This window comes from Ambystoma mexicanum, chromosome 3q (genome assembly GCF_040938575.1).
Source record: "Ambystoma mexicanum isolate Mex_15411 chromosome 3q, UKY_AmexF1_1, whole genome shotgun sequence".
NCBI lineage: Eukaryota > Metazoa > Chordata > Amphibia > Caudata > Ambystomatidae > Ambystoma > Ambystoma mexicanum.
Window position 1 is genome coordinate 677,876,260 of NC_090926.1, and position 25,429 is coordinate 677,901,688.

Here is a 25,429-nt window from a genome sequence, read left to right on the forward strand (position 1 = left end):
GCATTGTGTTATTTGGGGAAGACTTAAATCCTCGCTAGTGAGATCACAAAATATTCCACTACTTCTATTGAAGTCAATGTCTTGAAAAGCTATAAACACCAGCCGATAAAGGGGCAGGATATCACAGTCATGGATTACATAAGGATTGTATGTTGTTCTTGTCTGTGGTCATGCTATAGTGGTGTCAATAAAGATTTGGCAAACCAACCTCCCTCGAGATTGGGGTCTTGCATAGGTTTTCCACAAGACTAGGTTAAAACCTAATTTTGACATGCATTTTCCAGTCCAATTTCAACGTACCAGTCCCCCCCCTTACCCACTCTCTACTCCCCGCACCCCACCCGAGCCTCACATCAAACATTGATTCAGTTCTGGGAATACCAATAGAAAACAAAGGTCTGATCTTCAAGTCTCTAACATGAGTCAATAGTTAGGGGGTATCTACTAAGGCATGATGCACAGTGCTAGACGTAAACAGAAACTAAGAGCCTCAGAACAGATGGCACGTAGGATATGTTGGAAGCAACTCCTCATTGTCCTCACCTATTGTAGCAGTGATCGAACAGCCAAGGGGCAACTATCAGGAAATTCCATTGTTTGGCAGTACAAAAGTTATGCTGTTTCCTAAAGCCAAACGTGAGAAGACAAATAATCATTGTTGTGGTGAGTAAGCAAAGAAAAAGAATTCAAATAAGCAGAATAACTATTACAGCAGCAAAAAGAATGGTTGGGGCAGTTTATCATTAACAACGAATAAGAGTTCAGTGTTATCCATTGAAAACTGCAATTCTCATACCAAGGCTTTCAAGAGCAACCGGGAGGGTACACGATCAAAGCAAAGTAAAGGTTAGTTTTGCAGTTTCCCAAAGTGTTTGTATTTTACAAGGTTCAAGTGTAGCAATAATTGATGAAGCTATAATCCTGCAACCTCTCGCGGTCAGGTCTTTTTTGTATGCTCCGCATTCTACCCCAAATGGTTAAAATGAGCAAATACCCAGTGTACAAGGATTCCTGTGTGCTACGGGCCGTGTTGCTTTTAATGAACTCAGCGTCAGGACATCTGTCCGGTTGATGACCAGGCCTTTCATGCAAGTTCAAGCACCGCAACAGCGGCCTTACAATAAATAGTAGAAGTTTCAATTTGATGGGTGGACCTATTCAGAAGAAAGAGCCCATGCTACACTAGAAATTTGCAGTCAGCTTCTCACTGTAGACCCGGATTGAAATCTGGCCTCCTGAGAGCTCTTGTTACTGCAGTATCAAATAGTTAACCACAGTCTTTCAAGTGCTTGCTCATAGTGTCGGCTGCCAGTACAGTAGGCATGTCTCAGTTTGTAGGACAGCAATTAAGCGGGCCAGAGGCATCCAGAAAAAGTTGAAAATGAAGCTGGCGGTCAGTGCTTAAGGTTGTCGGGTGTCCTCATTGACATGGGTCAGTATCTGCACAGGCAGCACAGCGAGGCATCTCAGGGCAAGGGAGTATTGAAGTACCTGCTCTTGCGGGTTCAAGGAATGAAGGCACCAGTGCTGCTATCTCTCTAGTTGTTTGAAAAAAGCTGGCGCACAGAGGCACAGGCATAGCTCCACTGTCTGAAAGGAAATATGAAAGGTTTGTAGGTGCAGGTCTTTTCCCTAGATTCAACAAGCTATAGCTGCAGAACCTCTGTTAAATAGGAATATTGGGTTTGAGTGCAGATATCATTCCCAAAAACAGAAATACAGCCATTCAAACTTAGTGGCCCTCCAATCACCAAGGGCTACCACATTCTGATTTCACGATCAACTTTCAGTGTTTTTACTGCAGTGTGGATTCAAGTTCAAATCTAGATGCCATTCAAGCATCCAGCCACATCTGGTCATGGCAATGGCAACCCGAGCTCTTCAAGGCAAGCAAAGGCCATGACCATACAGTGCAACATCCTTATCCCACTAGTTGGTCTAGGTACTAGATGTACACAGGGACCTTAGGTATGATACAGCTGGATATAGCAGACTGAATAGTGCAAGAATTATATTGAAAAGGATCAAAGAGTCGCTCTGGTTATTGGATCTCTTTGCGTGGTCACCCTTGAAGCTGCGGTTGATACCAGGCTCTCTGGCTCCTGAAAACCACATTCTCATTCCTTATGAATGGGGTCCCCCTATGGGGTGAACTACTGTAAACATTCAGTCCCAGACATGACAGCTCACTGCCATGGATGCTGGGGCTGGGACCTGGCTTCAGGTTGGCACAGTTACATATGAAAGGTTGTTGTTGTTCTACGTCTCCTTTTTTAACCTCTGCAACCAAGCCCCATGTGGGCCTGTTTGAAGTACCCTCTAATTGGTATGCTAATCGCTGCCACCAGCTGCAGGACCAAACAAAAGAGCAGAGTGGATCCATGGAGCCTGTGTTAGATAATCAGGCTGACCATGACGGCTGACCATGACGGGGGCAAGCTTGGTCATCCCCCTTTCTAAAGATGGCATGGTGTACTCCTGGCTGTCGTATCCCAACTAAATATGATAGGGTGGACTGTGCCTGCAGGCTGTGTCCATCCAGAGTACACGGTCTATGCATTTGTCGTGGTGTGAGCATACATTTTCCTGAGGTTGGTCTACCGTCATTCCATTTAATTAAAAATGTCCAAAAAGCCCAGGCAAACGCACACCCACCGTGCAGATGGTCAAATTCCTCACACCTCCCTTGGTTATTATAAACTTTTGCTAAATGGCAACATACCCAAATTTCTTGCTGCATTATTCGCTGCTTTTTTTTTTTACCGCAAACAGATTGATGGTAAGTTGAGGTAAGGTATAAAGTAAAGGTGGGGTTGGGGCAGTGGAAGCGGAGGGGCAAAAACAAATTAGCCGAACTGGACATTCAGAAAATACTAAAATCGCTCAACATTCATAGATCGCTCCTATTGCACATAGCCAGTGGCAATGCCCTCCAAAATCCACCACGTATCCCTGCAGATTATATTCCATACCATGGTCTTTCTGGGGGAATTTGAACACATCACCCAGACCATCAACATGCTCACCTCATGCTAAAGACCTTGCATTGTCATCAAAACAGTCACCATATAGGAGCCAAACAAACTCGCAAAGAAGCGATTCATTGGGTCTTTCAAGCAGCAGCGGGAGAAAACCCAAGCCCAAGATCCAGAAAGGCTACGAAGAAAAAAAAAAGACACAGAGACAAGCGTCTTCTAGGCATACCCGAGACTCTGGAACAAGCTCCCAGTCACTTTGAGCCATTCCCTCCCTCTTTCAGATTAGAAAGGAACTCAAAGCGCACCTGTTTGGACAATTACCTCCCAATGTACCTCCCTATAAGTGACACCAGACGCATGCACCCCTATATTGCAACATACCCACACTAGGGTATCGTTAGCTCTTTGGTAATCCGGTCACAGGACTTGTTCTACTGTACAGGTGTCATTTTTAGCTCTGTACAGCGATTCATTGGGTCCTAAATCTAGGTGTGTAGAATAGCAAATAAAACATTTTAAATAAAAAATGAGTACAATATAAAGTAAGCATTTCAAGGCCAATAGTTTAGGAATGGGATAGGCATTTTCCAGGTACTAATCATAACAGCTCCAAAATGGGGCATATATCAGTGCATGGCAAATGCCTATCCAATACCTACACACAAGCCAAAATGATTCTCTTTGCCAAAGCTCGTTTTTACTACACCTTCAGTGCATGTGCTTGCATACTGCTTATAAGTCAAGTGGCTGAAAGCAAAACATTATTAAACCCGTAGCGCATTTACAACTGCAATGAAGCCATTCACTGTCAGAAGACTGAAAATAATAGCAGGCAGGTACAGTACACAGTTTCATGTTACTGCTTGATAAAGCTAGCTCAGAGCGATCCCAGGTATTGGGCAGGCATGTGCTGGCAGTGCGTGGGAATGCAAATGTTGATGGCTGGAAGGCTTTGAATAAATCATAAGCACGCGTGCAGCTTGGGAACCCGTCTAGACCAGCTTTTTTCAGCCTGCCAAGCCATTACAGAAGGGGAAAGACCATGTGCCTTTCCCCTTTTGTAATGGCTTGGCAATCAAAGAACTCTGGTCTGGAGGGTTGCCCAGAGCAATGCCAGAGGTTAAGATTCATTCTAAACCTTCCAGCCATCACCTCTTTTGTTTTGCTATAGTCACCTTGAGTGGGGTGGGTAAAACGTAGGTCCCGTGCCTGCTGATCCTAGAGACCCAAGCCACTCTTCACTGATGAGGCCCTATAAGGCTGAAACATATCTGGGAATACGTGTGGTCTTGTGCAGAAGGGAAGCGACCTAGCAGTTCGGGCTGGACTGCCCCTTTGGTGGTGGGACCAAGCCTGATTTGTATATGGTTTTCCCCTTCTGTAAGTGCTTGGCAGGCGAAGAACGAGAGTCTGGAGGGTTGCCCATTGCAATGCCAGAGGTTAAGATTCATTCTAAACCTTCCACCAATGACCTCTTGTTTTGCTATAATGAGTGGGAATGGTCATAGGGATCATCATGGCCATGAGCCGTCAATGGATGAGTAACTAACCAATCACTCACAATATGTGTCCCTCCTCGCATCCCATCCCTCACCTAGCTATACTGCTATGCAACAGTTTTTGTTTTGACCATACCATAAGGGCTTGGCGGCAGTACTGCGCTGCGAGATATCCCCTAATTTGCAAAGAAGACATTTGTCCTCTGATCATTTTCATCTCAAAATGTTGCCAGTTCTTGGACCGCCGTGCATTAATCAAGCAGGTGTTTTCCAATATATGCTGCAATCAATACAAAGCAATCTTTTAAAACCAAACAGAAAACTTTATTGCTAAACGCCAACTATATTGTGCCAACAAGAACACAGTTCCCCATTAGGAATACTCGGTTTGCGCAACGCGCTTTTGTCTGCGCAGGCATTTGCAAACAACATTAAAGGTTCACTATGGCATGCAAGCTGCCCTTGAAGGCTTTTTCTCGAGTACTTCTTTTAACTACATTCAATATTTCTTCCGTGTGAAGATGCTTTTTTTAACCTCTTGAGCAAAGGCGGTTCTTGCCAGTCGGACGTCAACAGAACGAGGCTATCAGACACTCTTTGCCGCAGGCATCCGCTGCAATTTGAGGCCATCTTTTTTGGAGTCCTTCTCTGACATGTTGGAAGGGCTAATGCAAGGTTATTGTCCCAAACCTCCAGCCTTTCAGAAGCACCCACTGGCCAAGAAAATGAACAATCTAAATATGGGCCTTGGCACCACTGCACCAGCCACTTGCACATCAGCATCAGCCAGTAAGCAGTTTTTACTTTAATATCACTGATCTGAAAGTTGGGTGTCAGCTTAACGTGGTTGCACACAGCACTGCCCAGCATAGTTCTCTCATGATGCTGATAGGTATTACAGTGGGCATGGATGCCTCATCGTGGTGGTTGGGATCCAAGTGATACAAGAATCGATGAGCCAGTTGGTTCTGTTTCCTGGGCTAGATCAGGAGTTCTGAAATCCCCAGACCTCCAAGGCCTGGACTTGGAAGTTCTCCTGGCAGAGAGATGGGTTGTCAAAGGTTTCACAAGGCTCGGTTCTACCATGGTTGAGATTTGCGTCAATGTTCAAGGCCTGTCCTCCACCTCCACCTGGAAGAACAAAAATACATGGATTTACGAATAGGCCTGCATTATGAAGCTCAGAAAACTAAATTAAGTCAAAGAGGAGGCTTCTAGTTATCCAGCTCAATAGGGACACACCCGGTGATGATGCAGGCAACGGTGAAAGACCAACTAGAAGGAATAATATTATGCTGCACAGAACCTTCCAATGACTGATTTACCATGTCGCCACCTGATTCTGGTTAAAGGTTATGATATTTACATGAGGTCTATATGCAGTCAAAAGTCCAAGTATACTAGAACACATTAGGACACTGTACTATTGATTCCCTTGTTTGCAAATAACTGCACCACTTGCTCTTTCCCCTGCCCTTTTTAATTCCTTTGATGTCCAGACAAGGTGGCTCTTGCTGGCAAAACTGAATCACTTGTAACCGATCCGAATGATGTGGTGCAGCTGCTTTCAATGTGGATACACGATTTTGCCCCTCCCCCGGTTTTGCTGGCATGTTTTTAGCCTATCGGTTGAATGCGGCATGGAGTACTCCTCAATCATATGCAACCCTTCAGGTCTTCGATCAAATAAATAAATATGTAGTCTGTTTGGAATTGCATTATGCATTTTCTTTGCAGAATTATTCATAACAGAACCCTTGTTGATCAATTTGATTTAACAGCAAAGTACTAGCACATGTTGGCTATTACAGCAACATTCAATGTATCTAGTTTGGGGTGTGCCGATGTTAAAAAAAATTAAAATAAGGAGACATAAAAACTTTTAACAGGCACATTCTAAATCCTAGTTTTCACAGTAGAACACTTGAGCTAGCTAAATTTCCTTTGCATTTAATGTGATTAAAATATCCATGTTATTTATTGAAAACATTTGTGAGAAGTTACCATTTGTGTACATGTTTCGTATTACGTGAACTGGCATTTATTTAGGACACATATACCAATGATTTGTCCTCACAGCATCTTTGCACTTACAGGGGGATTCCATGCCAGAGCCTCAGTGCATGGATGCAAGAAAGCATGACTGCAATGTACACGATGTCCTTCATATTGGGCACCATCTTTGAGGACCAGAGACTGTGTTATACGTCGGCCTTCTTGGTGCATCTAAAGTGTGCCTGAGCAAGTAAAGATGTTAAACGTATAATAGAGGCTCTCTGCTTTAAACATGCCAGAGAGACAATGCAGGGGATACCATGGTGAAATCCGTGAGACAGAGGTGTGTGTCCTGTGCGTCATTAGCAGTTGGTGTGCATCCTCACTACAAATGTGCTTGGATGGAAGCAGGTTGCTGTGGCTTTGCATTCATAACCTATACTATCTAGTGCGGGGGCGACTGGAGCATAAATAACAATCATCAGCTGATACTGTGGAAGGTGCTTATTGTCTGTACAAGGGAAATGGTTATCTGGATGATCAGAAGATATTGACAACCGCTTGGATTGCAGGTTTTTACAGGGCCTAGTGGATGGATTGGTGCTGGGAAGGCAAGTTTGGCCATTCACATTGTAAAGGTGTTCAGGCCATATGTTTATCAATGCTGTTCATCACGCCAAAAGGGGGTAGAATAGCCATGTTTTAATAGCTTTCCAGAAGGTGAGGTGGACTTGGGGCTTGTGGATGCACATGGTTAGATGTAATCTGTATTTGGGGTTTGGAGCACAGGCAAAGGTGTTAGGTGCGAAGTTTGCTTTGAAGAAACTTGGGTCAAATGCTCTGAAAAACCCAGTGAACATGGCACTGAGTTTTTAAGGAGATGCAGCGGGAAACTGCTAGTCAGTGGCCCTAGGTTCGAGATGGAACAGGAATCTGGCTACTGAGTTCTGGACACACTCTAAAGGCGACCCGGGATACCTAAACTGAAAATTACAGAGGCTGTTCACATAGTTGAGGGAAGTCTAAAATGACCATAGTTTTCCTGGTAAGCTATAGTCATCATGCAAGAGAAGTCCAGGAAGATGAAGATGAGCCTTAGAAGCCCGAGATGATGTAAAGAGAACTTATCCTTGGTGTTCATTTAAAAGGGCTCGAGAGAGGTCTAGGATAATGCATAGGATTCTAAAGCTTAGTTTGGGTACCCAGCTCTGCAGGCCATAATAGGAGAGGCTGTACATGTTTCCAAATCATGCGGCATCAGGTTTTCACATGGGTGAAAGTCATCCATTGGTCCACCTATAGTAGCAGAGATTGATGGAGATGCTGTCTGGTGTGAGAAACCAAAGGGTGTCTCTCTGCTAGTCCTCAGGGACTTGTTTTCCAGGTGGCCAGGACACAGCCATCACTTTTGGATCCAGTTCCTGGGGGTGGACCTTGCGGGAGGATCTCCTGGGTGACGGATCTTCGGGAAGTGGGGGTGAGGCAACCGATGGGAAGACGCAGTATTCCACCCTTTCCTGTACCCATGTCCCATCCTACCAGGTAGGATATCTTGAGATTTCAAATACCCCCACCCTCCTTCCCTAGACGAACACTTTCACATGGACAGTATGCTTTGGAAAAAAGACAGACTCACAGCCGAGCATAAGATTGCACATGTCCCGCCAATCGTGTCAGGCAAAGTCAGACACTTGACTTTAATCACATACATCTGATACGCATTAGCTCTCCCCACACAGATAAAAGGTGGAACATAGAAACACACTTTGAGCAAGGTGGAACACGAGACGAAGCAGAACTTCTGGGGCGAAGGCAAACCTACTGGAGTAGAGCGATGGACAGAGAGATGAGAGCAAAGGGTAGAGGAACCCAAGAGTTCCATGCAGGAGGTCATTGCCTCCAAAGAGTCGTGAAAGATACGTGGAGAAGGCCAAATCCCAGACAAGAAGACTGCATTGTGTTTCAAAGGCACCAGTGTCCCTTCCGGGTGAACAACAGAGTTGGGGAGGCGAGGCCAAGCCTGTGGTATTAACCTTGACTCGTGAATTAAAACCACAAAGAAAAGAAAGGAATGCACACAGCCGATGAGTTGGCGAGAGACATGAAAGACCGGTCAATGTTAAGGAAAGATTGAAGTTGCAACAGTATATCTCACAATTGAAGGCTGCATGCATGTGGATGAGAAGCAAAGGAAGGCAGACATGTGGTGAACTTTAAATTATCGATAACTGTAAAGCCAGAGATACAGAGAAGCAGACTGGTCCGACGAATGGAAATATGCCCACTCGAAAGTCCCAGCGAAAGGTGAAATGTTTTGTTATAAAGCCACGAAGTGAAGGAACTCAAGATCTGGCACACCCCTGGTCGATGCTTCACAGCAACAGGGCAGATATAAGCAAAGCCAGGAGCCAGGCAATGCATCAGTACCCCAGAAGCGCATAAACTAACGGCTCATTGAGGAAAGGGCATGGAATCTGAGGACAAACCCACATAGAGGAATACCAGCCTGGAGGTACTCATCCCGAGCCCAGCACCAAGCAGCACTCTGAAGGAGAGAGAGCCCGGCAGACATGTGAGAAGGGCAGCAAGTGGGCAACAAGGGGAGACTGGAAGCCCACCCTCTTAGACCCAAAACAAGGAGAGCCAGGGGAACCTGTCAAATCACAACAAAGCAACTTGAGGTGAGGTGGGGCGAGGAAGGCAAAAAAACAGATGTCCAAATCAGCAAAAGCAAAAGCCTTAAAAAGGACGATGTCCTCAGCGGAAACACTGGGCACCATCTCCACCGTATGGGGCCCGGCAGAGGCAAAGGGGCAAGGCAAAGGCCCCCAGGAAACGACAGAGCAAGGGGGTAACCGAGGGGTCTGACCCCATATGACCCTTTTCAGGGCAGGACCTCCACCACGACATGTTGTTCCTTCAAGAGACGCTTACAAAAGCATTCCAGGAAAAATTCCAACTAATATGAATGGACCTCAACTCGGCGTTAACGGAAATAAGGCAAGGGGACAGGACGGACCTCTTGGAACAAGGTTTGCAAGAGTTGGATAAGGACACCATGGCACAGGGTGAAGCAATGGAGCCGCTATAAGTAGCCACACACAATCTCAAACTGCAAATGGAGAACCGCTCAAGGAGGATTAACATCCAGATCAAAAAACCTCCAAAAGCCGTGGCAGACAGGGATCTGAAAGGGGAATTACATGCAATCTTCGCTGACCTCCTTGGAAACATAAGCCTAGAAAGAATTGAATTGGACCAGAAACATTGAATTGGCAGGGCATCAAAGGACCCCAATGGCGGGGCAAGGGATGCGCTCAATTAATTCTCACAGTATGTCCAGATGGAAGCAGTCCTGAGAGCATCTTGGGCACAGGAACCAGTCACATACAAGGACACCACAATATCCCTCTTTCAGGACCTTGCGAGCAGCACTCTGCTTAAAAGGAGGCTATTGGGCCCAGTGGTAAGAGAGTTGACCAAAAAAGGAATCCGCTACAAATGGACACTGCCCTTCGGACTGGTTTTCGAGTGGGAAGGATCCCAAAAATGCATTACCTCAGTGCAATAGGGAGAGGAACATCTACGACTGAAATTGAGCCAAGACCACCAGAAGGATCGATCACCCCAGGCTGAGACCCGACCTAGGCCCCCCCAATGGTATTGGACAACAGTGGGAGAACGATGGAGAAGAACCGCACTGCGGGCCCGTGGTCCAAGTCGGAAGGGTGTCCGGAGGAGAAAGGAGAATCGAGGGGTAATAAATATAGAGGTGAAGGGAGGTTATGGTCAAATTCAAAAAGGGGTGGTGAACAAAGAAGGCATGTAGTGGACTGCAGAGGTGTCAGAGGACGTTCCATCTTGGTTTTGGTTAGGGCGGTGGCACCCGGGGGGAAATGGAGGGAAGGGGTCATGGGAGGTTAGGGGGCAAGGAAGGGGGGGAGGTGGGATCCATCCTCAGGTTAGGGGGATGGGCGTAGATGAGGGGTTGAGAGAAGAGGGGGGAGAAAGGGAATGGGTACAGGTCAGAGGTATAAGGGGTCATATAAGGACCAAGGAGAAGAAGGAACTAAAGGAGACGCAAAGAAAAGAAGGGGAGAATGGAGCCGACAGGGGAAGGAGGTGGCAGTGGGAATATGGGGGGAGGTGGAACCCTCAGAGGATAAATATTCAAGTGGTCCAAACATAATGTGAGAGGGCTTAACTCCCCCTCAAAAGGGAAACATTAAGGCTGTTCACTAAGAAACATGCCCCTGATGTAATGGCAATTCAGGAGACCCATCTTCAGAGGAAAGACCAAGTAAGACTGAAATTGCAGGGCTACTCAAGTGTCTATCAAGCCTCTAACCCTTTGAAGAAATGCAGGGTGGCTCTAGCCATTCGGGATGGGCTGGATTTTAGGATCAAAAACACCAGAGCGGACAAGGATGGCTGCTTTATTATTGTAGTAGGGGAATATGCGAGGGCTATGTATATGCTTGCATCTTTCTATGCCCCTAATGTGGGACAACAGGGGTTTATACTAGGGGTACTGGAAGGTATTTCACAGGGCAGTACGGTACTAATGGGCAACTTCAACATGGCATGGTCCCGGGAACTAGATGGGAGTAAGGGGGGAATGTGTACAGAGGGGAGGTGACCTCGACCTTGCTCAGGGTCAGGTTTGAAGCCCTTGGTTTAAGGAATGTCTGGAAGGGGGTGCAGGGGAATAATCAAGGGTTTACCTTCTTCTCCAGTGTTCACAGGACACAGTCCTGCATCGATTACATTTGGGTCTCAGTTCCCCTCCTAGGAGCAGTTTCGGGTATAGCGGTGGGCACTCTGGGCATAGCTGACCACAAGGTGGTCACAATGGATTTGCAACTGCCAGGGCGTAGACCAGTATTATGGGGTTGGAAGGTGCTGAGGGAGCCCCTGCAGGACCCGGTGGTCAGGGGGGAACTGGAGGCGAGTATCAGAGTATTTGCCTTAATAAGATCTCAGATACAGGGGAGAGTGTACGTTGGAACGCATTCAAAGCCACAGGGGATGAGTCTGGCGTATTATAAGTGGTCTCCCCCCAAACAAAGCGGCGGGACCAGATGACTACACAGCTAATTTTTATAAATCGTTTGCGGGATTGCTGGTCCTACAGCTAATCAGTTTATTCATGGAGACAGGCAAGGTCTCGGAGTCAATGGAGGGGGCGAAAATCCTCCTCCTCCCCAAGCCCAATAAAGACCACAAGAAGTGCACATCATACAGGCCAATAGTGTTAATAAACGTGGATGCAAAATTGTATACAAAGATTCTGGCCAACAGGCCAGGGGGAATATTGCCGACATAGATCCACCCGGACCAGTCCGGTTTTATTTAGGGCTGGCAAACCTTCGACAACATAAGGAGGATGGCCTACCTGGTGGAAAAAATGAATAAGTCGATTCCCGTGGTCCTACGGTCTCTTAATGCTGAGAAGGCTTTTGAGCGGGTGGAATGGCCCTTTCATTTCAAGGTGATACAAAATATAGGCCTGGGTGGGAATTTTTTGACAATGGTTCATTATGTTTCCCTTATGGCACGTCTCCAGATCAATGGTTCAATGTCCAAAGGTAGTCAACTGATTAGGGGGACAAAATAGCGGTGCCATCTCTCCCCTCTCCTGTATGCTATATATTTAGAACCACTGCTGGAATTAACTATGGGGGCAGAAGGAGTCCATGGGATCCCATTTGGTGGTTCACAACATAAAGTAGTGGCCTTCGCAGACAACATGCTTTTGACGTTAACAACCCCGGGGTAATAATTGTTGGCATGTATGGACATTTTGTCTGCGTTTGGGGCAGCCTCAGGCCTTAAAATTAACTTAAACAAATCAGAAATTCTAAACCTTACAGACGAGGGAAAGGAGGTGGCGGGGCTGAAGGAATCGTCTCCATTTATATGGAACCCAAAAGGAATTCAATATTTAGGAATTAAAATAACCCTGACCTTAGCAGGATGGTACACAGCAAATTACCCACCTATATGCTGTCAACAATCAAGGCAGATCTCTTAAAATGGAAGGGGATTTAGATCTCCTGGATGGGGAGAATGGCGGCAGTGAAGATGGTGACGCTTCCTAAACTGCTCTAACTATTTCAGGCACTTCCGATTACGGTGCCGAATAAATTATTTTGCAACCTCGGGAAAGCAACGGGTGACTTTATATGGGAGGGCAAGGGTCAGTCGAGCATTACTGTCGTCCCAAAGAATAGAAGGAGGGATGGGACATCCTAACTTTAGGTTGTACTATGAGGCATCCCAGCTGCGCATCATACGGGAATGGTTTATGGGGAAAGGATGTCCCAGTGTGCGGCAATGGACCGTACGCAGGTGAAGCAAGATCTGGAAGTAGCCCTGTGGTGGCAGCCTCAACACAGACCGAAACATATGTACCTGAGCACTCTATCACAAGCCTTGTGGCGGAAACATTGGATAAACTGATAAGGAAGTATGGGATCATGACATTTCCCTCTCCACTCACCGCAATGTTCAATAACCCCGGATTTTCTCCATGCACAGAAGCATGTGCGTTTGGGAAATGGTGGGGGGGGGTGGGGTTTAGGGCAGTGACAGACATGTTCCAGGGATCCACACTTAGACCTTTCATGGACTGCAAAGAAGACTTCGAGGTGGGAGAAACCAAAAGGCTTAGGTACTTTCAGCTACGGCATTGGCTTCAGAACCCCACAGTCAAGGCAGCAGCATGCCGCGATCTGATGCCATTCAAAAAATACCTTGTGACACAGGATGGAACTAAGGGAATAATTTCCAACATGTAAAAACTCTTGGACAAGGCTGTCCCACAGGCGGTATGACCTCACATGGGACAATGGGTAGGCACGATGGGAAGGAAGCTCCCAAGGGAAGTACGGGAGAGATTATGGAAAAGAATTCTGAAAGTGGTTAAAGAAACCCATCTGCAGGAGTGTTGGGACAAGCTGTTATATAGGTGGCATTATACACCGGCCCGACTGCAAAAAATATAGCCAGGGTACACACGGTAATGCTGGCGCGGGTTTCGGGGGGGAAAGGGGCAAGGGTACGTGGTCACACATTTGGTGGAGAGAACGTTTTTTGGAGGGATGTACCTGGCCTAAGCCCAGGTATTTGGGGATAAGGAGATTGTGCCACTGGAAATGGTCTTGTTGGGGTCGGGGGAGAGGAATGAGGAGGGAGATAGTTGGCGCCGCAGGAAGGCGAGAATGATGCTAACCCTGGCTGCGATGTTGCTAATCGGACAGAGGTGGAAGGGAGAGGCCATCCCCACACATCAGGACAGGCTTCGGAAAGTGTGGGACCTTGTAGCGTCATAATGGGCAACTTAAGCTATTAACAAAACTCTGTCACATTTCGCTAGAGACTGGGGGGTACAGAGTGCAATGGTGCCCCCAGCGCTTGAAGTTGTTGGACCTAAGCTAATATGTTTAATCAATTCCTTGGCCCCTATTGAATTTATGGAAAAACAAGCCCAAGAGGGGGGTGTTGTTTTTAAAAAACAATGAAACCATGAACACAATCCAAACTAATCAGATTAAGATCAAGTAAAAAATAATGTTGTTAACACCTGCAAGGATATCTCAAGTCGGAGATCGATTATGGGTTGAAGAGAAAACACATTGAGAGGAGATGAGGTCTCGATTAAAGGAAAGAAGGGATACAATCAGACACTCAGCCTTTAATCCTCATCTGGTCCAATGGGTTGGTGACAGTTGCATGGCTTACTACGTGGAAATCAGTGGCAATTTCTGAGTTGTTTTCTAGCTCATTGCAAAGATGGAGGAACTTATAGGTGCAGAGCAATATAGTTTTAAAAAACGTCATTATGTTTTCAAATTCTGCAATACTTTATTTTCTTGGAGCTATGTTAGAAACGGACCCCAACACTGGTCTAAATTAAACGAATGTGTTGCAAATGCTGCTCAAATGCGGGATAGACTCCAAATCCACTCCTACTTACAAAATGAAAAACATTTATTCAAACAACCTTTTGTTTTTGCATGCAACTGCGTTTTTTCCTAAAATCTGCCAATTTGACAAGTTATAAAAAAATTGGCCTCTAGTTCATTCACTGTGTGAGTGTTTTTGAAACGCTTGAATTTTAAAATTGAAAATCTTGGATAAAAATTCAGCTGTTGCTAAGTCATCGATCCCACAAGTGACATTGTGTTCAACTAACAGAACTATAATGCTTTTCACGAGTATTAGTATTGGTCCCCACATACAGACCATTGTGTGGTGTGCAGAAAAAGTATCAGCCTCGCCCCTTTTACACAATTCAGGAAGGAGCTCAAGACCCTACTCTTCAAGGAATGGCTCTACCCTAACACCTAGGCCCTCACTCCCTCCACTTCCTACCCTGCCCGAGACTGAGTGATCTGCTGCATACTGTTTCCTCCGCTGGTTGCTTCTAGATCCCGTGCTGACAAATTTCACACCCTCCACTGTTAGCACATAAATCCCTTGGTTCTCTACTTCCTCACCCTCGAATGTTCTTCCCCCTATGATTGTAAAGCACTCTGTTCAGAAGCTAAAATGTGTACAAGAAAGTAGATGCTATTTAAGCAGGTTTTGGAAAAAAGCAGTGCTATAGCCTGGCGGAGCCATGTTAAATCCATAACCTACCGATAATGATCCCTTCTTGGCTGCCCGACATGAACATTGAAGCGGTCTTGGATGGCAGTTTGAAATGGCGGATGGAGAGGTAAGGGGACAGGCGTTCAACCGCTCCCTGTACTGGCACTGACAGGTAGTTACTGGTAGCTGAAGGGGAGGTTGAAAGACAAGGCATTGGTGTCAAACTGGAGGAACCAAATGAAGAGGACCGAGAGCGCGAACGGGGACGTGGTGATGGAGGCGCAGCCTTCCTTAGCTCTGCCCTTCTCACTACTACCCACAGGTATTTCTCAATTTCTGGTCGCACCTACGAAAAAGCAGAAGAAAGAAAATCAGAACAATTATCCCTACCATGCAACAATGCCATCTGCAAAATCCTTTTCTGTGCAGACACAAATAACAAACAATCCAACACTCTGGCACAGTAAACATGTTAGAAGCTATTTTGAGCAAGGAGGGTTGAAGTCCACATTCTCCATATCTAATGCTTTGGGGGGCCTTTGTTACTCCCAGTATTTCAAGGCACCTTGTCTAGAACCCTAGGTTATTCATGTCATAACCCAATGTTTTTACAGGAACATGGTTCTGGCTTTGAAACTGCCAGATGCGGACCTGTCTTGACTGCCAGATTTAAGGGCTACCCAACAGGAATGGTGGCTCTGTGGGGTTGTTTAATTGTAAATTATCTACCCTGCACTGTTGACTAACAAATCAGATACATTTAACAAACAATATAGACAACATCTAAAAGCAGTGAGATGTACACTATGTAGACATGAAACAAGCAACATGAGGAAAATCAGGAGATTACTTGATAGGCGCCGTCTCAGAAAGGGTAGTACGGGTAAGACGTAGTAAGTGAAGAGGCACAGACCTGTCAAGTCATTTCTCGAATTCCACAATGAGCCTGTCCACCTCTGTCATGGTTTAAATACCCCCTCCACATCATCGTCTCATTCCGATCTGGATTTTGCCAGCACTGTGAGCATCAGATTGGTGTCCCATTTGCACACCAACATCTACATTACCTTTATGCCCATTCACTGAGTTGCGGAGATGAGTGTCATATTGTGATGTGGCCACTGGTGCCCCTTATTAGTGAATTTGTCTTGTGATCCAGAAGGTGGGAGTGTCGGATTCACTTTTGAGCTCCCTCCCAAGTTACATTCAAGCAAGTGACTTTTAAATGGATGAGGGGTGAGTACTGGCCACATTATACAGGTCTGGTTGGATGCCAAGCCGGTCCAGGTAACTGAAATTGCTTCACCTGGAATTGTGGTCCATGGTCAGTCTTGGTCAATCTGGGTATTCCTTGGGTGACTAAATTCTTCCCCAGCTTCAAGATTATGCTCCAACAATTGCTGAGAGCCACAATGTCCAGGCTCATACCTCCTCATGCATGGAGTATTCATTAAGGACCACAGGGGGAATGGGAACTGAGGCCTCACAGGAAACAAAAGCCTGTGCTCGCTCATGGCTGGGACCCCCTCTCCTGAATGCAGTTTGTGAGGGAAGAAAGTCTGATGAGCTAGGTGTTATGGGATGGACCTGTGATGGTCTTTACCAGCTGTTACTTAAATGTTACTTACATGTTTTCCCTCAGGAAGAATTTTAAATAGACAATGCCTTGGAGACCCACATAAATCAATGGGTTGACTCATGGCCAGGGAGGCTGGAATGACTATTCACGTTCCTCGAAGCACAACCCACTCTGCCAACCGAGACAGCTACTTCAAATGGTGGTGCGTTTTGCTTTTGGTGGAAGAAGGTCTTCTACTGACTAGTGCCAAAGAAAGAGGGGAAAAATCATAGCGAGATTTTAAGTACCATGCATCTTTAGTTTTGCTATATCGGGTAAGGGGCCCTCTTTTTTGTTTTTGGGGGGCCTAAGTCATGAGGGGATATAACAATACTGAAACAAGGAATAGGCTACCCCTCCTTGCGAACACTGGCCTAGTAGGAACCAGCACTCTGTTAATAGATCGCTGCAAGTAATCTGTATTAAGAGAACACCCCGGACAACATATAACACAAATACACATTTTATTCATAAAACACAGAAATTACTTGTACTAGCATGACTTAGCTAGTTTGCTTGCCCTTTAGGACTTCCAAGTCAAACCGAAACATTCATTTGTACATTCAGTTATTTTTCAGTGTGGGTTAGTCCATATTGGTGACTGAGAATGTGGTCAAAGTGACCTAACATCTATCTCGTCAACACTGATTGGTGTTTCTGGCATAGAATAGGTTGCTTATGTTCTAATGCCGTCTTCAGGACAGTTCTAGTGGACTTGATGATGTCACCGATGTTCACTGATGGGGTACATCTGAAAATAAGGGTGGAGTAATTAAAAACAGGGTCTCTCTACAGGGACTGAAAGGTACCTGGTAGGGTGCTGGGTTGTTCCTACCTGGGCTAGTTGATTTCAGTGTCACAGGCATAGCGACAAAACAAATGTGCTTCTCGCTCCAGGCGCCTTCTGTGCGCTTGGTGTACTTCAATCTTACAATGGCTAGATCAGAATTCCAGTTCAGTAACTGTGAACAAGATAATAATTATCTCAGTAAGTGCGGGCGGATATGCACTAACTAACGTGTCACTATCTCCCTCTCTAGATGTGGTACTTTTTAGAAAAGCGCCTAATCATGCTATAGGCGGTGGTGATAGTTTGTAAATCTAGTCTTCTTGGGGATGGTCGAATGACCCACTACACTGTTACCATGTCACCCATTATTGTGAGAGGTGCCTAAGATAGGTTTTATAGCGTGGCTATCGTGCTCTCTCCTGGGGTGAGGAAAGGCGTACAGTCTATGGTGTGCCCCGGGGTTTCGGTACGTAGTTTACCTCTGCGTAGCTGCAGTTCGCCGTGAAAGTGGCAGTGTCTACAGCTACGGGCTTACGCACTGCCTTTATATTGCAGTTCTGCCGAGTGAGTAGTGTAGTGGGTCACTCGACCATCCCCAAGAAGACTAGATTTACAAACTATCACCACCGCCTATAGCATGATTAGGTGCTTTTCTAAAAAGTACCACATCTAGAGAGGGAGATAGTGACACGTTAGTTAGTGCATATCCGCCCGCACTTACTGAGATAATTATTATCTTGTTCACAGTTACTGAACTGGAATTCTGATCTAGCCATTGTAAGATTGAAGTACACCAAGCGCACAGAAGGCGCCTGGAGCGAGAAGCACATTTGTTTTGTCGCTATGCCTGTGACACTGAAATCAACTAGCCCAGGTAGGAACAACCCAGCACCCTACCAGGTACCTTTCAGTCCCTGTAGAGACACCCTGTTTTTAATTAATCCGCCCTTATTTTCAGATGTATCCCATCAGTGAACATCGGTGACATCATCAAGTCCACTAGAACTGTCCTGAAAACGGCATTAGAACATAACCAACCTATTCTATGCCAGAAATACCAATCAGTGTTGACGAGATAGATGTTAGGTCACTTTGACCACATTCTCAGTCACCAATGTGTACCAACCCACACTGAAAAATAACTGAATGTACAAATGAATGTTTGAATTTGACTTGGAAGTCCTAAAGGGCAAGCAAACTAGCTAAGTCATGCTAGCACAAGTAATTTCTGTGTTTTATGAATAAAATGTGTATTTGTGTTATATGTTGTCCGGGGTGTTCTCTAAATACAGATTACTTGCAGTGATCTATTAACAGAGTGCTGGTTCCTACTAGGCCAGTGTTTGCAAGGAGGGGTAGCCTGAGTCCTTCTTTCAGTACCATGCATCTTTAGAACAGAAAACTGAAGGATTACATTTGATGGATTTAAGCAGATGCCAAACACATTAAACTACCTTCTATTACAGTAATATTCAGTACCTCCCTTTCTGCCTTAGGTTCTACTCCCTCCCACACAGCAGTGAACAAAGAGTCACTCACAGTCTCTGGGGTTTTAATGGCCCCACACTTTTTTTCTTGGTCGAGATGGATCTCTTGTCAGGATGAGGGTCAGTCGTCGATCTTCAACAGGACCATGATTGGCCAAGAGGTTGTTGTACCCTTCTTGGGCTGCTCGAGCTAGTCTAAGCTCATCCATCCACCAAATCAGGAGTTTCTTGAATAGCTCAAGGCCAACTCCTCTTCTATACCTTTTCCTTTCTGCCTTTGTACTGGTGGTCTCCTTACTTTTCACCTCTGTCTGATGAGGTTGCCTCCTTGCCTCCTCAATGGATTGCCACACTCTAGTCTTCCACTTTTCACTCTCCTCTTGTTTGTTGTTCCTCCTCTCAGTTACTTTCTACCTCCTAAATATTCTCCTGCACCCAGATTGTCAACTCCCCCACTCCTTTCACTAATATTCTCTTCACATCCTCCTTTCTATTGTGCACCACCTCTATCCACACGTCCACTCCCTCTGGTCTTTCTGTTACCACCTCACTCCCACGTCTTTGCTCCTGTTCGCTCCTCCTCCTGATGTGCTCACCATTTTCTCTCCACTCTTTTGCTTCTCTATTTCCTCCTCCACCTACTCCTCGTATGTTGTAAAGATACTCTTGACGTTTCAGGTAGGTTGCTGAACAGTTCCTTTACTCCAGTCACCCTTAAACTACAGAAGAGGAACCCACTGGCTTCCACCACCCAGGCTACATGTCTCCCAACTGCGTGGGTTGGAAGGCCACACACAAGCACCTCACACATCAACATTCTCACCTTCCAACATTCTCTCTGACCTCCGGCAATTCAGACTAGCTTGCATCCATCCATCCAGCAAAGCACATCACAACACCCCCATTTACCAGACACACATACAATATAATTCACACGCATGCATACAACTCCAAGCCTCACAATGACAGAATCATGAAATCCGTGAAATGGAGAGGAAGCAGAACCAAGGCCACTGCAGTGACCCATGACAAGTGAAGGCCATATGTTCGAAACCACATACACCAAACTGAAAGCACTTCCCAAACAACTTACCACTTGTCCCATGTGCACATCAAGTAAAACTAGATACACCACACACACACACATTTTTGAAGAGCAATTGTGCTCTGTGAACACTTGCCATAAACAGATGCCTCTGGACGCAACTCCACATGTAGTCTCATCTCATTTGAAAGCCCCCCCACTCCCACATGTAGTCGGCATTCACTCTCTGAGAGCATTTACTCTGCTATATAACTATGGGCAAACTCACCACATATCCAGTACCACTCGGGACATAACTCTAACACCCCAAACCAATCCAGAACAATAAGGCACATATACACTCTGCATACTCCTATACAAATCCAGTACAAATAGGCACATTACACAAAAACCTGAACCTAGGCACACTATCCCTGCAACCACACCAATCATTTGCCACTCTGAAATATATCCCATCATTCCCCACCACTCCACCCAATTCAATAACGCACGCCATAGAAATGCGAAAACATATCAAGGCATTCCTAAATGTTGCACCCATTTCCCCAACTATAGTCTATTTATAAATTCTACCGCTAACAGCCATCCACTCCATATTTTTTATGTTATGCTAAAAAGTCCATGCTGCAGTTCTAATCCTGCAAATCCTTGAGAATGTAAATTCCTAATATTTCACATGTACTCTTTGGATGCTCCAGTATAATATTACTGACACACTGTCAATGTTTCTCAACGTCCACGTTGCTCTGATGCAACTTTAATCCATTCTACAATTCAACCAAACATTAGTTCCTAAATTAGCATTATCTTACTAGGATATTACATAATATTTCGTAACATCTCCTTGCATCCTACATTGCAGATGCTCTCTCACAGCAAACACCACACTATAATAAGAACACAAAACCCATTAAAACAAAAAGAAACTACAGAGTAATGTACCTATGTGCACCTATATGCAAATCTGTAACCAATCTTTAAGAATCAGCGCCTACATGCCTGTGGGCTACGTGCGCTTTATAAATGTTCAAATAAAAAAAGAAGAGTCATCATGGACAATGGCAACACTTCTTACTGCCACTGCTCTTGTGCTCTTGTGCGGCTCTTTGCCTTATCCCTTCTCCAACTGTACAGCAGAACCCAAGGCACATATTTGCGAGGTCCCAACTTTAGGGGGAGTGCGCACGCGGGCCTAGCAGTGCCAGCCACACAGAGGCACAACCACTGAAGGAGTGAGTTGGGTCAAACTGCTTAATACGTGCGCTCCATGCGGCTCCATAAATGTTGGTCAGCTGACCATGTATCACGCACCGCTGTGTCCCTTTGTCAGGGGAGCACAGACGATGCTACATCTCCCCCCAAAATAACATTGTCCTACCCCATTTCTTCGATCCATCGTCTCGGTTTCCGAACAGTGCGGCATGGTCTGCTCTGGACTTGGTGCAATGCACTTTCTTCACCTTGTGCTCCTTCATGGGGGCTATGCTCCCCTTCATCCGATTTGTCTTCATCTCCGGAGTATCGGACGTCTCCCTTGCGCAGACCTCATCCTCGCTCCATGTCTGAACAACCTGTAGTCTGTTGTTGTGTGCTTTTCTGAAGAGGGAGCTATTCCTTGTCACCAGCCATCCGGCTCTTTCGGCCGTTACCATGGATCCTTTCATGTGAGTGATGGTCAGGGGCAAGGAGTCGAATGGCGGGGCGTCCTTGTGGGGCTAGGTCTGCAATACCAGGACGTGGTCTCCTACCCTCAGGTCCGTTTCTGGAGAATGGTTCTTGTGGTCTGCATATGCGTTCATTTTGTCCTTTGCTTGATCGTCTCTTCTTTTCACCTCACATACATCTGCGTTCTCCTCAGAGGGTTGGTTTTCCTGGGGCAACCTCGAACGCACACGGCGACCAAGCATCAGTTCAGCCGGGCACGTTCCTGTGGAGTCGTGGGGCATGTTCCGATAATCTCGTAGTAGCTGGTACAGGGATTTTTCAATGGGCATGTGGGTGACGTTGGCTATGCAGATGGCCCTTTTGACGTTTGCCATGAATTGCTCCACTGCCCGTTCGCCTGGAGCCACAGTGGCGTACCTTTCCTGTGGTGGAAGCCCATGTAGGTAGCAAAGGGAGGATAGCTCAGCGGCAACATGCTCGCCTTGGAAACAAGATGACACGAAGTAACACCGCTTCAATCCCCAGGTCCGCGCTTAGAAACCTCTGGGTATTAAGCGCGTTATGAATACGCAACTAAGACCTATTCCTGTAACAGTGCCTCGATGCCCCCGGGCTGCGTTAGCACTTTAAAAATGTAAAAAAATAAACAATATTTTTTTTTTCAAAAGTGGTGGAAGTCTTTACTGGGGAACGGGGGACCGTTGTCTGACTTGACCACTTTGGGGACTCCGAACGCTGGGAATATTCGTCTAACAAGGGAATTATGGACGTGGCTGCTGTGGACGTCACCATTTTAGTTTCGGAATATTTTGAGTTTTGTCTAGTACCACCAGTACATTTTCCCCCGATCTCAGTGGGCCATAGAAGTCAATCGCAACCTCTTCACATACCCCTTGCGCGAGTGGTGTCATGTGCAGTGGCTCCAGGAATGCTGGGGGTTGTAGGCTGAGGCATATGTGGCATATGTGGCATGATTTCAGTGTTGTCTCGATCATCTTGTCCATGCGGGGAACCACACTTTCCTCCGGGGCATGCGCTTTGTTGACACAATACCACAATGGCTTTCATGTGTGATGCCAACCGCACATTGGTGGAGGGATGCTGGCTGCACGATTCAATCTCCCTTGACTATCAGGGATGAAGGGGACATGGACAGCTCGTCTTTGGACCCAGCGAGTGTCTTGAGCAGGGGTCAATCAAAAGCCTGGTTGTTCCGTATAGAAGATTCAGCTGAGTTCCACCATCCGTTTCGGATGCATGAGGTTACGAGGGACAGCGTTGCATCTTCCGCCGTGCACTTTGTGACTTCTGCCATCGAGATAGCTGGCTTTACTGCATGGTTGTCTCGATGTCTGGGGACTAGCGAGCGGGTGGCGAGAGAGGAAATACGCAGGATTTTCATGTTTTCCGGGCTTGTGGATGATGGCATTTGTATTTCTGCAGGCGCAGTCCCCATCTTGCTATGCTATCCTGGGTGCCATCTGAGCGGTTGGTTTCCCGTACATGGTGACCAGGGCCTGGTGGTCTGTAACGATCGTGAAGGGTTTTCCGTAAAGGAACAACTGGAAATGTTTGCATGCCCAGACAACTGCTCTGGCCTCCTTTTCAGCTTGTCAGTATTGCTGTTCTGCCTCGGTGAGGCTTTTCCATGGATTGATAGCGGCAGTGTGGGACTGTGTTCTGAGTGCGTGGGATTGCCCAGAGCATATAGGCATCCTCTTCTTTTCCGTTCAGTGCTGGACTGTGAGTCAGACTCGCTTGTGGATGGCTTATTTGTGTGTTCTGGCAGCTTTAGGGTTCCGACACATGGTGTGACAATTGTCTTCACCCCCACAGTCAGAGCATGTATGACCAATGGCTGGGCAGGATCCATGGCGTGGGAGGTCATGGCCGCATCGAAAGCACTGTTTCTCCTGTCGGGCATCTTGTGCAGAGTGTTGTTGTGCCATGAGTTTGTTTATGGCCTCTTCTTTGATGGTCGGTGCTGCGGAGATGTGGGTTTTGCTCAATGTGGACATTTGAAGATCCAGTGCCGAGGTTGTTCTCGCTAGGAAGAGGATTTCTGCTAGCGTGCGTGGCACTTGTAGTAGTTTCTTTTTTAGGATTATGGACTCACACCCCGCAATGACTTGGGATTTGATGGCTTCCTCATTGTTGTTCAGGTGGAAAGTACAGTGTTTTACTCTGGATTTAAGGCATGTCATGAATTTGTCCATGCTTTCGTCACGGAGTTGTGTTGTGGTATGGAATACGTGTCTCATAATCAATGTTTCTGTAAATCACAAAATGTTCATTCAATATTTTCTTAAGGTCTTGGTACTTGTATTCCACATCTTCTGGCAATTCAAAGATGATATCTTGTGCCTCTGGGCCAGCAGTGACAGTGAGTAGCCCTATAATACGCTTATCTTCCTGCGGGCCGACTGTGTCTAGGTAGGCATCGAATTCTTTTGTCCACCTCGGACTTAGACTGGTGGTGTCTGTAGTGTCAAATGGCATCACAGACAGTTATGGGCATGCATCTCTCCCTTTTGGAGCAGGTACAGCCTGGTCCTGGCCTTGTGCTGGGTCAGGCATGTTGCTGGGTGTGTGTTGGGGTGGTCTACCCTTGCTTTTTTATTCAGGTGTGGGCACTTGCTGGCCATTTTTGGGGTATAATTCCATGGTCTTGGTAGGCTGGGGCGGCCGACACAGTGCCCTGGGGACTCCCAACCTTTCCCTGGATACCTGGGCAGCCTTGATGGCTGGGCATGCTACATTTGCTTCTGGCACATAGCAAGGATTGTTTGGTAGTGCTGCTAATTGTGTCCCTCCAATCTGAAGTGGTACACACTCACTGTGTGAGGTTGTCAGCAAGCAGGTCCCTTGAATCTTGGTCCGGCCTCTCTCTCCGTTGTGACCCTGCTCTCTGAGCTGCAGGAGATCGCCGAGCCGCCAGAGGTTCCACCCCTCCCGGTGCGCCAGTGTGCTTCTGGGCCAGCGGGGAAGGAAGCCTCCTTCATGGGCAGCGGTGCACCACCACGGAGCTTAAGTGGCGGCCGTGGGCTCACCTCGTCACCAGTCTGAGGTCTCCACTTTAGGTGGACTGCGTGCGCGGGCCTAGCAGCGCCTGCTGCACAGAGGCACAGCCACTCAAGGTGTGGGTTGGGTCAAACTGCTTTATTCACACGCTACACACGCCTACATAGATGTTGCCATGCTGACCATATATCACGCACCACTGTGTCCCCTTTTCAGGGGATCACGGGCGACACTACAATATTATTCCTTACTCCGCTTCACCACTTTCTGGTCCTCCGGCCACCAGCAGTGCCTCTATAACATCATCATCCAGGCACATCTCAGGAATGTGGAGACACCTTTGGGTCCTTTCCTTTGCACAGCAGTCTCCTCCTCTCCGCATCAGGATTGCCAAACTGCTACTGCACAAGGCTGCCCCACTCGGCAATGTAATTTTCCTGCAGCTCCCTTCGGCTACGGACCTCTTCAGATCACTGTTAGCCCTCCACACTCCAACATGACCCTCAAGCTAACACACGCCAATACACTCACCTGGCTGGTCCATTCACTCACAGTGACTTCTACCTTACTTTGATGGACAGCAGACGTGCGCCATACCTACAAATCCCACATATACTGCAAGGAGCTTTTAAAATAAAATCTTTGCTCAGTCCAGCTATTACTGGTCTCTAGACCACTGGTCACTCCTCCGTCCTTCCAGGGTGTCGCGCATTTCGCCAACCTGCGCTACACACAG

The 25,429-nt window shown here is 46.6% G+C and overlaps 1 protein-coding gene across 1 annotated transcript in view; it reads right to left on the reverse strand.

Moving 5' to 3' along the window:
• Positions 1 to 4,779: 4,779 nt before the first annotated feature.
• LOC138582876 (TBC1 domain family member 24-like) overlaps positions 4,780 to 25,429 on the reverse strand; it is a 122,745-nt gene continuing 102,095 nt past the window's right edge. The window contains exons 6-7 of the mRNA XM_069654575.1: positions 15,116 to 15,413; positions 4,780 to 5,608 (exon numbers count right to left, since the gene is read on the reverse strand). Coding sequence (XP_069510676.1) covers positions 5,463 to 5,608; positions 15,116 to 15,413 — 444 coding nt within the window. The 3' untranslated portion in view covers positions 4,780 to 5,462. The remainder of the gene's footprint in view (positions 5,609 to 15,115; positions 15,414 to 25,429) is intronic.